This window comes from Atta colombica, unplaced genomic scaffold (genome assembly GCF_001594045.1).
Source record: "Atta colombica isolate Treedump-2 unplaced genomic scaffold, Acol1.0 scaffold27, whole genome shotgun sequence".
Taxonomy (NCBI): domain Eukaryota; kingdom Metazoa; phylum Arthropoda; class Insecta; order Hymenoptera; family Formicidae; genus Atta; species Atta colombica.
Genome location: NW_017259370.1, coordinates 2,762,729 through 2,777,009, shown reverse-complemented (window position 1 = coordinate 2,777,009; position 14,281 = coordinate 2,762,729). Strand labels below are relative to the sequence as shown.

General features: G+C 29.2%; 4 protein-coding genes and 2 non-coding genes across 7 annotated transcripts; 3 read left to right on the top strand and 3 right to left on the bottom strand.

Annotated features, from left to right (window-relative positions):
- Positions 1-74: 74 nt before the first annotated feature.
- Positions 75-2,061, top strand: LOC108689379 (protein rogdi). Of its 2 annotated transcripts, none has more exons than XM_018196121.1 (6): positions 75-155; positions 392-463; positions 650-784; positions 896-1,174; positions 1,253-1,462; positions 1,540-2,060. In XM_018196121.1, the coding sequence occupies exons 1-6, from the start codon at positions 120-122 to the stop codon at positions 1,606-1,608; spliced, it is 801 nt and encodes a 266-aa protein (XP_018051610.1). In that variant the 5' UTR covers positions 75-119; the 3' UTR covers positions 1,609-2,060. The 2 variants fall into 2 exon arrangements, with proteins under 2 accessions (XP_018051610.1, XP_018051611.1); XM_018196122.1 differs by lacking the exon at positions 75-155 and adding an exon at positions 191-318 and having other exon boundaries at positions 1,540-2,061.
- Positions 2,062-3,766: 1,705 nt separating this feature from the next.
- Positions 3,767-3,838, top strand: Trnap-cgg. Its single transcript has one exon. It is a non-coding gene; the product is annotated as a tRNA-Pro (tRNA).
- A 202-nt stretch (positions 3,839-4,040) lies between these two features.
- On the top strand, positions 4,041-5,362 carry LOC108689380 (signal recognition particle 19 kDa protein). The gene is made up of 2 exons (XM_018196123.1): positions 4,041-4,284; positions 4,874-5,362. The coding sequence occupies exons 1-2, from the start codon at positions 4,238-4,240 to the stop codon at positions 5,265-5,267; spliced, it is 441 nt and encodes a 146-aa protein (XP_018051612.1). The 5' UTR covers positions 4,041-4,237; the 3' UTR covers positions 5,268-5,362.
- A 572-nt stretch (positions 5,363-5,934) lies between these two features.
- LOC108689336 lies at positions 5,935-8,786 on the bottom strand. Its single transcript, XM_018196070.1, has 7 exons — positions 8,738-8,786; positions 8,178-8,306; positions 7,955-8,077; positions 7,449-7,586; positions 7,118-7,365; positions 6,640-6,729; positions 5,935-6,339 (listed from the first exon to the last, which is right to left on the bottom strand). The coding sequence occupies exons 1-7, from the start codon at positions 8,784-8,786 to the stop codon at positions 5,935-5,937; spliced, it is 1,182 nt and encodes a 393-aa protein (XP_018051559.1).
- Positions 8,787-9,666: 880 nt separating this feature from the next.
- On the bottom strand, positions 9,667-9,738 carry Trnah-gug. Its single transcript has one exon. It is a non-coding gene; the product is annotated as a tRNA-His (tRNA).
- A 3,636-nt stretch (positions 9,739-13,374) lies between these two features.
- On the bottom strand, positions 13,375-14,203 carry LOC108689335. The gene is made up of 3 exons (XM_018196069.1): positions 13,931-14,203; positions 13,542-13,811; positions 13,375-13,473 (listed from the first exon to the last, which is right to left on the bottom strand). The coding sequence occupies exons 1-3, from the start codon at positions 14,201-14,203 to the stop codon at positions 13,375-13,377; spliced, it is 642 nt and encodes a 213-aa protein (XP_018051558.1).
- Positions 14,204-14,281: the final 78 nt, after the last annotated feature.

Below are 14,281 nucleotides of genomic sequence, written 5' to 3'. Positions count from 1 at the left end.
TATATATATATATATATACACAAATCCATTAATCATATGTGTATGAAGTTGTGTACTCAAAGTGGTGTGTGAAACGAAAAACAGGTGGAGACACGGCCGTGCGAGACGCCAATTGAAAAATGGCGGACTGCGAGAAGGAGGAGGCACACAATCTCGTAAGCTATTTACTTAGCGTTTATCTAATCGTCTTAGATATTTAGTCCCTAGTCATCAGATAGCAAGATTCCTGCGCCGCGTTAAATTATTTCACACTTACTCATTTTGTCGGCTCGCTGCGAGTATTTTTGAGGTTATGCCGTTTGACATTTCCCCGAAATAGTACGCTCCGCATAGATAACGCGAACATCCTGTCCCGACTGAATCGATAACATCCCGATAATTTTGCTTCTAGCAAATGGAGTTCGAGTGGGTACTCCATGAAGAAGTGCACTCCTCGTTGTCACAGCTCAGGAATATTTTGATGGTACGTGGATCAAAGAAATTGTATAAATATTCCTGTATATGATATCTAGCATTTTAAAAAATTTATTCTGATTTAATTCCATTTGTGAATCATGTAATATTGTAGTCTAGTCAATATATCAGTATGTTAGTATATCAGTAGCTGACACGTAGGTCATGCATATTAATCTTGCATATCTATTTTAAGGAATGTGCTCAACGCTTCCCACTGGCTCTCTTCGGTAATGATCAGCACAATAAAACCGACAGATTTGTTTTTGCAGCCCCACATGATCAAGTGAAATGTGTTGCTGTTTTGACAGGCGACAGCATCACAAATGCGGTAAAGTGTTCTTGGTGCACTATCAAGATTATACTTAGAATTACAATTGTAGTAAAATTATAATTTCTAACTTTGTTGCCTTATTGAAATAAATTTCCATTTTGTTCATAGGAAGTGAATTTTAAGGTACAGCGACAACAGAATGTCAATATGAGAACAAGTATTCAAAGTGAGCATCCGTGGAAGTTGCAACAAATTCAAGATGCTGCTAATCATTTACAGCAAGGCATTGCCCATATAGACAATGTAGACAGACATTATCTTTTTAAAACATCGGATGAAGTTATGCATGTGTTAGGTAATATTTTGGGCTGCCTTCAGAGGAGCAGAACTAGCTTGATCGTTCCTAGGAAGAAGACAATTGATGATCTCATTAAAAGTCGGAATATGGTATGTAACATTTAGCTTAACATAAATGTATTAGTTACATTTAATAGCAAGTAACACTGAATTTTATTTCGTTCACAGAAATCTCTCAATCCGAACCTCCCAGAAAATTTGGCCATTAGCTTTTACATTCAAAGCTATAAATTAGTTTTAGCTGTTTATCAGTTAGAAAATGCTCACGGCAGTGTTAAGTACGAAACCCAGCAAGCAGAATGCAGTGTACCATGGCTGAATGACGCTCTAGTATTGCTTACTATTGCCCTACAACTTTGTCAACGATTAAAAGACAAGGTTTATTATATGATAGTTTAATTGAAAAAAATTTTAATTTATCATAATGAACTTTCTAATATGATAAACTTTTTCAGATATGTGTCTTTTCTCAATATAAAGATTTCACGGTAGGTTCTCGTGTTCCTTCTGCAATGGGCTGGTAACCTAACACCAAGATTCGTTTTCGAATAAAATTCAATATAACATACGATGGTACATGCAAGTGAGAAAGATTTGGCCTCAACTGGTAACATTTGCTCTGGCCTTTGTTTTTACATATGTTAATTGTTGTCCTTTCATCGTATTTCTCATTGCACTAGAGTGTTGTTCTAAACGTTTTTAAACGTGATTATAGTGTGCGCCTAGTATAGTAATGTATGATACATTGTAAGCTATTAAGATACCCGATCAAAGATTCACGTGGAGATGTGAGTCACCAACGGATAACAACAAATCACAATATTATTAGGCCAGAAATGGAAGACTTTAAGAGCATTTTGCCAATTACTGGTGTGCCTATCACCACGTTAATATACTGTGTTCTTCCTATTTCTGTGGTAGTTTTTCATAATCATGTAAATTTAACTTTGGCATATGACATCTAAAATTTATCACTTTACCTACGAATTGATAGAAAAGTATTTAATACATCTACTGTGATTCTAGAAATTTACGCTGTAATCCTCTCCTTACTGGATTAGAACATATTTTTGTATATTTTTTATTTTCTTCATTATATTCCTTGTTATAGATGTTTACGTGCATATTTATATATTGTGCATAACCACTATGTAGCATAGTTGTCAACTTAATTTTATGAAACTATTAAGTTATTTAGAAAATAATCGTCTTTTTATACTCAAGATTTATATTCGTTTTAATTCAGAATATTTGATGAAATTATTTGAATCAAATTTCTGTCAATATCAATAATTTATTAATATAATAAATTATGGGAGCATGAATATTAAAATGAAAATTAAAATCTGAAGTTTAAAAAAGAATGATTTTTAACTTGCCGGACAACCTAATATTTGTCTAATCACATCATTTCTTGATCTAAATTTTAAAAAGGTCGATGCAATAACTTGATATCTTTGTGCTAATAGAGCGTACTAACTTAATGATGACTACTGTGTGTATAGTTATGGAAAATGCCATTTTATTTATCAAGTATTATTTAAAGATAATAAATAGAGAAATACCACGTGCCTCATGATTACGAATTTGGATAAAATACCAATACTTTACATGATGGTACAATTTTTGTAATCGGTATTTTGATTACTAAAATAGTTAGCGAGGATATAAATATATAAATAAAATATATTCATATTTGAAAAAGAGAATATTGCCAAAGAAAATGTTGCTCTAGGTTATTAACAGTAGGGAAAGGATTAAGGTTTATAATTAAAGGAAGTGCTTAAATATAATAAGTAGTTAGGAATTCTTTTAGTAAATTAAAGATGTGTGTAGGAAGAAATAAATCTTCATATACATTTTTTGACGGTTTAATGAAGTTGTTTGAAATGAATGTTTCAAAGAATTGAGGATATATAACAATTACAGTTCAAGATTTAACACAAAATTTTTGCGTGTCACTGATTGAAAGAACGAAATTAAATTGTCACTCTAGTTACACATCAAGAAATGCTAATGAAAAAAAAAATCTTGCCCAAGTTATTATCGTATAGTATTTCCACAAAATTTATACATATATGTTTATAAATTAAGATATAATGTTTATTATTTTAATTATTTATATGCTTATTTTAATCCGTATTTTGTAATCTAGTTCAAGACATCGGAAAATTTATATATTAAATTGTAATTTATGTATTAAATTTTATATATTAAATTTGTAGACAAGTATATTGTTTATTGTTATATGTATTGTATGTTATAAATACGATCCAAACACACATATACACACATTTTAGATTTGTCTTAAAAGTTTATTAGGTATACTGTACTTATGTAATTTGTGTGTTTAATTTATTTAGGACAATTAATAAATGTATGAATGAAATTGTTATCAACTTTCACGTATGTCTTTAGCATAAACCCAATATTTTGTTAAATATAATATATTGGCTGTAATCCAGTTTTAACCAGGTTTCAATATTTATTAAATATAAGTTTTTTAAGTAGCGTATTTTGATTTCCTATTTTTTTCACAATCGTATGTAACTTACTGATGAAATATTATTAATTATCTACAGTTTGATGAAATATTGTTAATATACGTAAAATGATGAATTATTCATATTATATAAACAAATGGAGCCAGTTCAGGATACTTTGTGAACGTAATGATCATATGGCTCGTTGGTCTAGGGGTATGATTCTCGCTTCGGGTGCGAGAGGTCCCGGGTTCAAATCCCGGACGAGCCCGTGGTTTATATTTTTTGCTTTGTTAACGATATATCTTACTTTTTCATTTAAATGCTGATGATATTTTTGCGATACACGTATACAAAACTCTTGTAATAAATTTAATAAACTCTTGTATAAATTATAAATATTTTACCCATTTCACCTTTTTGTTTAGCTGCACTTTAAGTGCGTAAGTTAATTGTCTGCAGTTTATATTTCTTGATTTCTTTTTAGAACTTTTAGTTTTATTTTATCGAATGATAATCATCTAGATGCTGTACTTTATTTATTTTGTATAGAAAAATTACAAATTGTTTGTATTTCAAGCAATATTTAGTGAAGATAAATCCGGAAATTTGAAAAGAGAGTGTAATATAGTAGTGATACAATACATGGAAGCCGTATGGTAGCAATAACATGTCGCTTGCCTGGAATCCTTCGAAGAAAAACAGTGAACATGAAAGGTAAAGTGGTAACAATAAATCAATAATGGAGAAATAACTTTCATATTAATGTATTCCTATTAAATATTAATTAAAATAATGTTTCTTGAGCTCCGTAAAAATAGCATTACGATCAATTACGATCTATGTATTATCTAACCTATAAAAGTTTATTGAATACAAAATACATACATACGTCTAGACTGAAGGTACTTCAATTCCTTTTATTCGTCGAATATTCCAAAATAAATTCGAATAAATTTATGATATCTGATGTCAAAGTTGAATTTATAGGTTAAACGTATAGATCAAAGAATCCACAAGTGTTATCTTGGAAAAAGTACTTAAAATAAGTACTTTATTTTTAAAGCAAATATTTAACATATTTTATTTAAATTTTTAGGATATTTTATTTAATATTAGGAACAGGAATAGATATTAAGATTTTAATCTGTCAGATACCAGTTACATCGGAATACATGGTTTTTGATTGAACTCTCAATATTTATTCTTGTTTCCAATATTTCCTCCATTGTACGCAGGGCTTATTATAATATTACAATAACAAGTTTAAATTCATCATTATTTGACAAGTTGTTTTTTTTTATAGATGGATATGTATCTATCCAATATATTTAAACAACAAGAGAAGCTTGGCAAATGGACGAAAGCTGGCCAAGGATAAGTGTGTAGAAAATCCAACGCATCAGGAAATACGGGATGTCTTGTTGGCAGCGGGTCTCAATGTAGGCGTCGAGAATAAGCTGCATCCGAAAGAACGTAGCAAGGAACCTCTGTTCCGTGGTCGTATTCGCGTGCAGCTGAAAAACGACGATGGAACACCGGTAAAATCCGAGTTTCCCACTAGAGATTCCCTGCTGGAGTACGTCGGTACCTCAATTTCAAAGCTGAAGACTCGTCAGGGTAAGCAGAGCTCTAGTGAGCAAGCATCGCAGCCATCTACGTCGACTTCAAAAAAAGGGAAAGGCAAAGGAAGGAGATAAAGAAGAGGAGATGGAACTGTTAAAAGTGAATTTTTATTTATATTTATATATTTTATATTATACAAAACGTTTGAATATATATGCTCATTCTTAAATTCTATGCTTTATTACATCATATATAAGACAAAAATTAAAATAATGCTATAAATTAAGTATGGATTTTCGAAATGATTTTCACAATTACTTTGTGAACTTTTTTATTCATAATCTCTAAAAAATTTTTTGATTATACTTTTTCAAAACCGAGGGATATATGTGCGATGAGAGTTCCAGGATCAACTTAAAATTATGTTATGTTTATATAGTTATTATTTAGATTACTATTATTATTTAGATTACTACAATACTTTTTATATTTCTACTTCAAAATATGAATAAAGATAGTCACTTTCACTAAGTTCTATTAAGGACTTTTAAATTTGAGTTGAAAGTAAAAGCAATATAAGATATAGAGTTATGTTACATGTAGATATATATATTCAGTCTAGAATAGAATAATTGAAATAAGGTAATGAATAAATTAATGTTAAAAATTTCTTTTATTAAGAAGAAAATTTAATAATTACATTACTATTTGTTTGCTGTAGTACAAATATGACAATAATAAGAAATTTAAATTTATATTTTGAACAGATTAGATGTATACAATGTATTTAATTTATCCTATTTATGATTTATCATTTCCATTTTTCACTGTTTTGTTTTCTTCGTTAGGAAAGTTGTTTTTAATTGGATCATCAGATTTTTCTATTCCATTCGAATATTTAGTTTTGTCAGCAGATAAAACTTCATTTTCCTGTTCAGTATTTACATTATTGTTGCAAAAAGATTGTGGATTGGACGCAGAAGTCCATGGATCCGATAATTTATCTTGCGGATATAGTGACATTGATTGAAGAAGATATCCATTAGGTATGGAATGGAATGTATTTATCAAAGGATTATAATAAGAATTGTATGGATATGGATAATTCTGATATTGCATTGGTTGGTACAATGCGTCTGCGAGGTATGCTACTGGATACTGTAATGGATCATTCAATCCAAGAACATTTTGTTCAGCATGTTTATCCTGCAAGAAATAGATTTTGATTTATAATTTTTTTTTATCACAAAAGTCAATTTAATGCTTAGTTAGCTATATAATTGCATTTAACGATTTCAGCAATCAAATAATTGTTTATATCACTGTATAGAATGTCATAACTTGCATTGTCATAACTCTTATTTATTAATGTACAGAATATTGCAATTTTTTCTTAATTTTAACGACACAATTTCTCATTACTTCATTACTTACAAATTTATGTAAGAATTTGGTATTAAATAAAATTTACGAATTAAATATTATATTATTATTACTGAAACTTACTGCGTTACTTCTGGCAGTAGGAAAATTGGAAGTATTGGAACCATCATTATTTTCACATTGATCAACGGTCTGATCTGTATCTGATTTATCCTGTGGGAATTAATAGAAAAAGATTTAATTGTAGTATTGATATATTTTTTGTTTTAATTTTTGCTATTATATATTATCTATTAAGAGCATCGAATTCATTTTTTATGCATAGTCTACAATGGACAGTAATAGTAATTGATTAAGGAGTAGGCGTAATCGACCAATCATAATTTATTATTTTTCTCACAACGTCGATTTCTACGGCTACTCCTTAATTCACTACTGCTACTGCCCATTGTAGACTATGCATTAGACTTCTATAACTTTATCTGAAAGACCTGTGAGACATATGGACGTTTATATGAAATGTTTATTCAGATTAAATAAAACATATTCATTATGCTTTTCATTAAACTGATTGCAAATTATATAATTAAACGCTACTTACATTAGTACTTCTGATGATACCGCGATGATGCAGAGGATAATGATGGTACACACGAGGGTGTAGTATACGGTGCAAAATGTGTGCGGGAAATGTGACCGCTCTAAATAAAGCGTGAGGTAGTCCATGTGGATGAGAAATTGTGCTCAACGGAACAGTTGTTGGATCATACAATCCGGTTGGATAGATAAAGGGTGGTTTCCCTAAGGTCGAAAGATCTACCCCCTGCATAGTCGGACTCACGTACGATTCTGATACCATGTACAACAGAGAGTTGTATGTATTCCAAGAAATAAGACTGATTAACGATACACCGTGAAATCTTAAAAATTACTTTTTTTGTCAACTACGCCCGAAAATGAATTTGTTGAATCGGCGCTAACGCGAGTTGCATTGAACACCCTGACAAAATGAGAGTGACCAGCTTCTGGTCCTCCATTGATAAAATACTGTGCCACTTTCTCGGCATCTCCTATAAGGCAATTCGACAGTCTTTTATTTTAGGTACCTCGACATTAGACGCCTAAAAGATACTTTAGTTCATATAGCGTTTCTTAGGTATTTTAAAAATGTCCTTTGGAGATTCAGAATCCTCGGATTTGGATACTAATCAGTATCCTTTATAAATAAAATTACCTTTATGCCAATAATTAACTGTAAAACTGTGTGAAACTATTTTGACAAGAAAAATTTTTGAATGTTCATGACAATGGAGTTTTTGAAGTAGAAATACGAAATGAAGCACTTTTTTTGGAGGAATGTTTATTTGAAGATATTTTTGAAATATTTAAGTCTGTAGAAAATTAAAATGTGTTATACAAATATATAATTTTACTTTACCTGGTCTGAGACGACGTCTGTATTTTAAAATAGAACGTATTTTTCGCTCCTCGTCTGTCAGATCATCAGAAAGCATATTCAGTTCGACAGCTTGAATTTCTTTTTGTATATGCTGTATGCATTCTACATTGTTGAGTTATAACGTGAAATATGCGATATTACTTTTTAGACAACTTTTTAGCAATTTATTTACACACAGAAGATAAATTTGTAAATGTAATACCTTTGTTACTGTCGTCAACAAAATTGCATTCACAGTTACCGTTTGCAAATATTGCAGAAGCGTTACATTTTATGCATAATAAATTGCAAGTTTCGGCATCGTTTGCGTCTAATAAAATGCCATGAATTGCTGCAAGCACGTGTTTCTGATTATCATGAATGTTTATATTGATTACTAGTGATACATAAATTATTAATAACAGATGTATTTGCAAATCTATTAGAATACGTAAGAGAGAGAATTTAAATTACACACTGCAAATTTGAAATTACTTCCAACAATATTTTTTTCTTTCATTCTGAGGAGATCTTTGATATGAAAAAGGACTATTCTTTGGACTATATATAAAAAAATAAAATGAAAATTTCATGTTTATCTATCTAAATAATTAATTTTATGTAAAATAATCTATGTTTTGCTCATGTTATCAATTTTTTGCATTATCAAAATAATTGTCAGTATATTCAAATTAAATCAGTATATTCAAAAAAAAAATGTTAAAATTAATTATTATTAAAATGTAATTGAATACTATTTATTGAAAAAGCTTTTATACATACCAGCACAGCATAAAATATGAATAAATAACAAAAATCGATATCGAATCATATTGACCGATGAATAACGTCCAATTAAAAATTTTAAGTCGGATACAAATCGTACGCGATCCCGCACTACACTGCTATAATAGCAATTGTACTTTAATTTATAATAGTTTACGTTTGCACAATTCACGAGTGATGATCATTCCTCAAATTGCTTTTCTGACATCTTTAATAATGCAATTTTGCATTTTAATTTATTGGGTGCATTCAGTTGCTTAACGTCACACCAACGACTGTATCAAATATCACAATCTGTTAGTATTTTCGGCAAAGGTATTCGGAGAATGATTGCAATAATGCATTCGATTTTGCTGCACGTCAAAGTGATTTCATTGTGATTTTATAAATATTTATCATTTGTACGAAGAATGAAACTATATAACATACATACAATTCATAGAATTTTATATAAATTATAATAATTATGACTTATAAAAATATATATAAGTAATTAAAAAATGTTTTTAGAGCAATTTTTTCACAAACAATAATTTCACACAATTTTACATAGTTAATAATTTATTTAAAAAGACGAAAGAAAACATTTTATTATGATGATGCTTTTAAATTATGTAATATTTAATGCAAATTACAAGGAATAGAAATTATACAATATATAAACCAAAGATAATCCATAGAATTTTTGTCCAAATTAATAATTGATAAACGACTTAGAAGGTTTAATTAATTATTTACAGAATATTTTTAGCGATAGTAAATCTAGTGATATTGAATTCGTATAAAATTTTGTGTAATTAATAATTTATTTAAAAAGATAAAGGTAAAGAATTTCATTGTGACGGTGCTTCTAAATTATTTTTTAATTAATATTTAATATAAAATGAAGAAAAAAAAACCTCCACCGTGACAATGCTTTCACGCATTGCCGTGACCAGGATTCGAACCTGGGTTACTACGGCCACAACGTAGGGTCCTAACCACTAGACGATCACGGCTATTGAAGGTCGTGTAAACGAGTCGCGTTTTTAACATTAAAATCGTGACATATTCTTATATATTCATTTAGTATGAGATACCACTATATTTCTTGATATTTGCAAATATGCTTTACGTAATTGTAAAACAAATTACATTAATTTTTTTCTCGGATAATCGAGTGACACAAGTAATAAGGTCAGATCGTTGAAACCACACATGTAATGGAATTTATTGGAAATTTTATTTGAAATTCCATTGGACATTATGTTCGGAAAATATCGGAAATCATTGTTCATATAACTGCTTTTTCTATGCATACTGCAATTACGAAGCGAAATGGGACATTGCATAATATTTTATCATGATATCTTTGGAATACCGATTCAATTGGTATTTTATGGAGAGAATTTTGTTTCACATCTCATAAATTTTCAAATAACATATTTTTCTTTATCTCTATCTTTTCTAAAAGAGATTGTCGCGAATTTTGCATTTTTAGTGTGTTTTTGAAAGATACAGACTATTTTAGACTGTATAATCAAATTAGTAGGCTTAGATAAATTTACGACTTTGATACATAATTTTTTTATTCTTTATCGGTTTTTGACTTCGAACTTATGCGATTTGAATTCTTAAAAATTATGTAAAAGTAAATTAAAAATTTATAATTGTAAAATTAAAAAAAACTTTTGCAATCATGACATTTAAACTTTTAATTATCAATTTTTATGATACTTTGTCAATTGTTAAGAAAATTTATAATTAAAATAAAAATTTTTTCAACAATTATCGATGATTGGTAAGCTTGCTAATGATTTTATTGAGTAATGATAATTATTGTCATTATTATATAATTATTGACATAAAAAAATTTTTTAATTATTAATATTCTACAAACAGCAAGTCAAAAATTGTAAAAATTTAAACTCTTAAAAAATTACCTAGTGTTAAAAAAACAGATTAAGAAAAATGTTTAATTTAAATTTTTAGCATTTTAATTTAAGTGGTAATGAAATAGTGATAGTGAAATATGCTTTATTGTATAAATTTTTATGTGAGTACAAACAATAATAAACACACATTTTCACACTGAATATCTAAATTGTTCTCATCTCGAATACTTGTAATTGATACAACTTTGCATTTATGTCATCAAATGAATATTAAATACATACTCCAATCTCGCTCAGCTTGTAGCATCTAATTAGATGATTAGTATTTTCAGAAGAGTTATTAGTCTTTTACACATATTTTTATTAATTGATATTCCGACAATCATAATAGTTCCGTGACTTTTAAATTACAGATAACTTTAACAACTAAAATATCTCATTCTAAACATTGCATTATTTTGACTCAATTTTTGAAATTTAATTTATGTGATTTTTTTATTCTATTTTGTTCTGTAATTATTGTCACTTTTATGAACAGATATGTATAATGCATATATATATATATATATATATAAAGCATTTGATATACAAATCTAGTTATCAGTGTATTATATTACAGTTTTCAAACAGGGTCAGAATTGCATAGTGCATCAAGGTATATATAATTTGAACAGAATCTGTGAGTTTTGTTGCTGTAATACGAGCTATTTATGGAAAGTATAAAATTTTGAAAATCTCGTTAAAATAAATTGGTCTCATCCATATTCGGCTAAAAGTTATTATGTCTGAAAATTTCATTAACTGTACGCATAATTTGAGCGCACTACAAATAGTACAAATTTCATTACTCCAATATGTGCTACGTTAAGAGCATCAAATTTTAGAAAATCTTATTAGAGCAAATAGATTTTGTTAATTGACATGATTTTGCAATCTTTCGATAATATAATTAGATAAGTGATATTTTTGATTCAAACAGGAATAATTTTCCACAGACCGAAAAGTGGTTCAACTATTTTGGTATTAACTTTGTTGACGTCAGAAGTCTAGTCAGAAATGTAATGTTGATTCAAGGTTGATTTAATGTCGATTCAATATGGTTGATAACTGGTTGAGTCGAAGAAAATTGATATTCCTGTAATACCGACATAGCTGATTTGTATCATTAAAAAACTGACGTCGACATTGGACGTTGGTATTTATAGTCGATTTTTTTTATTGTATTTAAGGTTATCTTAAGTGCAATTTTAAGACAAATCATTTTACAACCAATCAGAGGATCTATCCATATTAGCATCTTAAGACATTATTTAAGATGGTTTTAAAATAAGAATGATTATACCCATTAATTCAATATCGAATCAACTATTTGGAGCTTTTATTGCAAAATTTGATTAGCTTTTAGATTATATCTTAAAAGTATTATAACATATATTATTTATATAAATATTTTACAATTTTATGGATATTTATATAGAAAATCGTACTTATAAAGCCTTATAATTAAATTGTGTCCATGATGCTTATAAAAATCGCTTGAAGTAATACGCTCCTGGATCGTATCGTAGCATCACAGAACTGCGAACTACTTGCTCACTCATGCTCTCCTGATCACGAGAGCCTCCAAGAGAGCCTATCCCAACCAAGCGATACAGAATACGAGGTAGTCTTATATTCATACCTCTCTCTCCCGTTGCTGCACGTCATCTGGAGTGTGGCATTCTAGGATCGCGATTGGAGAGACTCAAGGATACGCATTGCAAATGATCTATATAGCGAGTCTCGATGGAATCGTTAAGGTTACTAGCGTCATTCTATGACGGCGAATCCATTGATCGTATCCTGAGAGAATTCGAATCTGTGACGCAACCCGGGAAGCAGGGAGTAATTTTTAGATTATACAGAGTGTCTTGGAACCAGAAGCTCTTGTTAATTTTTCTAGATATTTTTTTCAATACGTCAAAATTACTATTTAGTATATCGAAACTACTATTTAGTATATCATTTTTAATACTATATATAATATATATTTATACAACTAAGCTTCCTATTAATTTTCTATCAAATTCGCATAAAATTTATTGACAATTTTATGACTTTCATTTCTTATCTAAGCTTATCTAAGCTTATCTAAAGCTTAGAGATCCTTTTAAAATAATTATTTGTAATTATAAAAATTTAATTATTATTTATAAAATGAAAATTATATTTATATTTATAAATTATATTATTATTTATAATTACTCGAAGGCTATACGTTTTTGCTGAGGACAAATTGACTCCAAGTGAATTAAAGCTTAGTAAAAAAAAAGCATCCAATAATATCGGAACACTCTGTACAACTCAGATTCTTCTCTTTCGTTCTAGACGTTCATCAGGCAAGGATGGTTTTTCAATTCTTTTCTTTTCTTCTCTTTTCCCATCATTCACACTACCAATTACGATGGGAAGATTATCCAGGAATTCCTTATCCTCTTTCTCATTCGAGATAGGAGCAACCGGTTATATACAGAACAGGAAATCAACCAAAATCATTCAAGAATACGTCAATCTTTCTATACTTATTATTATTTGATTAATGTAAGTTTATAATACGTGACTATATATTTTCTTTTTCTCTTGTAATTATTTCGAGTAAAATTGAATGTTGCAAAACAATATTTCAAAAAGAAAATTCGTTATATTTTTAAATAAATTTTTAATAAACGGTTTTATCGATTATGTATACTGAGTTGATGAGACATTTTCATCCGCGCCATTTTATTTATTTTCTTTTGCTGCATTTTTTTCGAAATCTTTAAGCAATTTATTGATCTTTTTTATGCACTCAGCAGAATTTTTGTGATCAATATCGTAAACCTGAGCAAGTGCAATTAAATTATTAGAATATAAATCGCAGTTTTATGAACGTATAAGAGAAACTTTACTTTTTTCGTAAAATCGGTTTTTAGTCTTTTATCTTGGAATATCATTTTCTCGCCGGTTCTCAAATTGTCAAAAACTTTTAATCGCAATGGTCCAAATTTCTTTTGGAATTTTTGAACGTCGCCCGCATATTCTACTTCCAGATTTTGTATTTCGGCATGAATTTTTCGTTCATCTGAACCTAATTGATCCACTTTCTTACTGAACTTCTTCATGTCACTGTATGCATTCTGATAATCTTTTCTCGTTTTCGTTCGTATTTCTTCAGTAAGCTAAACATGGGAAACGATTTAACTTCACGATATACGTCCAACAAATTCTTTTACTTTGCGAGAAAGATTTTAACACTAATAGACGTATACATCTTATAAAGAGAAAATGCATTAATCACCTTTTCTATTCCAGTGTTAACTACATTTTTTAACTCATCTGACGCGTTTGGAAATTTATTAAATGTCTCGTCAACCTGCGTTCGATTAGTTTTAATCCACGTGTCGATCTTGGCGTTAACTTTGTTGTCGTCATAATCTAACAAGAACGTATCCTCGTTCCTAACATTATCTTGCACTCTCGCCAATACTTCGGAACTCCAATGTAAAACACGATCTTTCTCTTCCAGGAGACCTTCCCACGTTTCAGGCATTTTGCCCACAGTTTGTCCCATTTTGTTAAACTAATAGTAGAAAATGGAAATGGCGAAATATGCTCGTATATTTTAACATGAGACAATATATTTTTTAAT

Coding starts and splice junctions, on each gene's coding strand:
- LOC108689380 (XM_018196123.1), top strand. CDS start 4,238: ATGTCGCTTGCCTGGAATCCTTCGAAGAAAAACAGTGAACATGAAAG. Junction 4,285..4,873: donor AAAAACAGTGAACATGAAAG/GTAAAGTGGTAA, acceptor TTTTTTTTATAG/ATGGATATGTATCTATCCAA.
- LOC108689379 (XM_018196121.1), top strand. CDS start 120: ATGGCGGACTGCGAGAAGGAGGAGGCACACAATCTC. Junction 464..649: donor AGCTCAGGAATATTTTGATG/GTACGTGGATCA, acceptor ATCTATTTTAAG/GAATGTGCTCAACGCTTCCC. Junction 1,175..1,252: donor TCATTAAAAGTCGGAATATG/GTATGTAACATT, acceptor TTTCGTTCACAG/AAATCTCTCAATCCGAACCT.
- LOC108689336 (XM_018196070.1), bottom strand. CDS start 8,786: ATGATTCGATATCGATTTTTGTTATTTATTCATATTTTATGCTGTGCT. Junction 8,307..8,737: donor TCATATTTTATGCTGTGCTG/GTATGTATAAAA, acceptor ACGTGCTTGCAG/CAATTCATGGCATTTTATTA. Junction 6,340..6,639: donor CTACTGCCAGAAGTAACGCA/GTAAGTTTCAGT, acceptor TATTTCTTGCAG/GATAAACATGCTGAACAAAA.
- LOC108689335 (XM_018196069.1), bottom strand. CDS start 14,203: ATGGGACAAACTGTGGGCAAAATGCCTGAAACGTGGGAAGGTCTCCTG. Junction 13,812..13,930: donor TTAACACTGGAATAGAAAAG/GTGATTAATGCA, acceptor TCCCATGTTTAG/CTTACTGAAGAAATACGAAC. Junction 13,474..13,541: donor AAACCGATTTTACGAAAAAA/GTAAAGTTTCTC, acceptor GCACTTGCTCAG/GTTTACGATATTGATCACAA.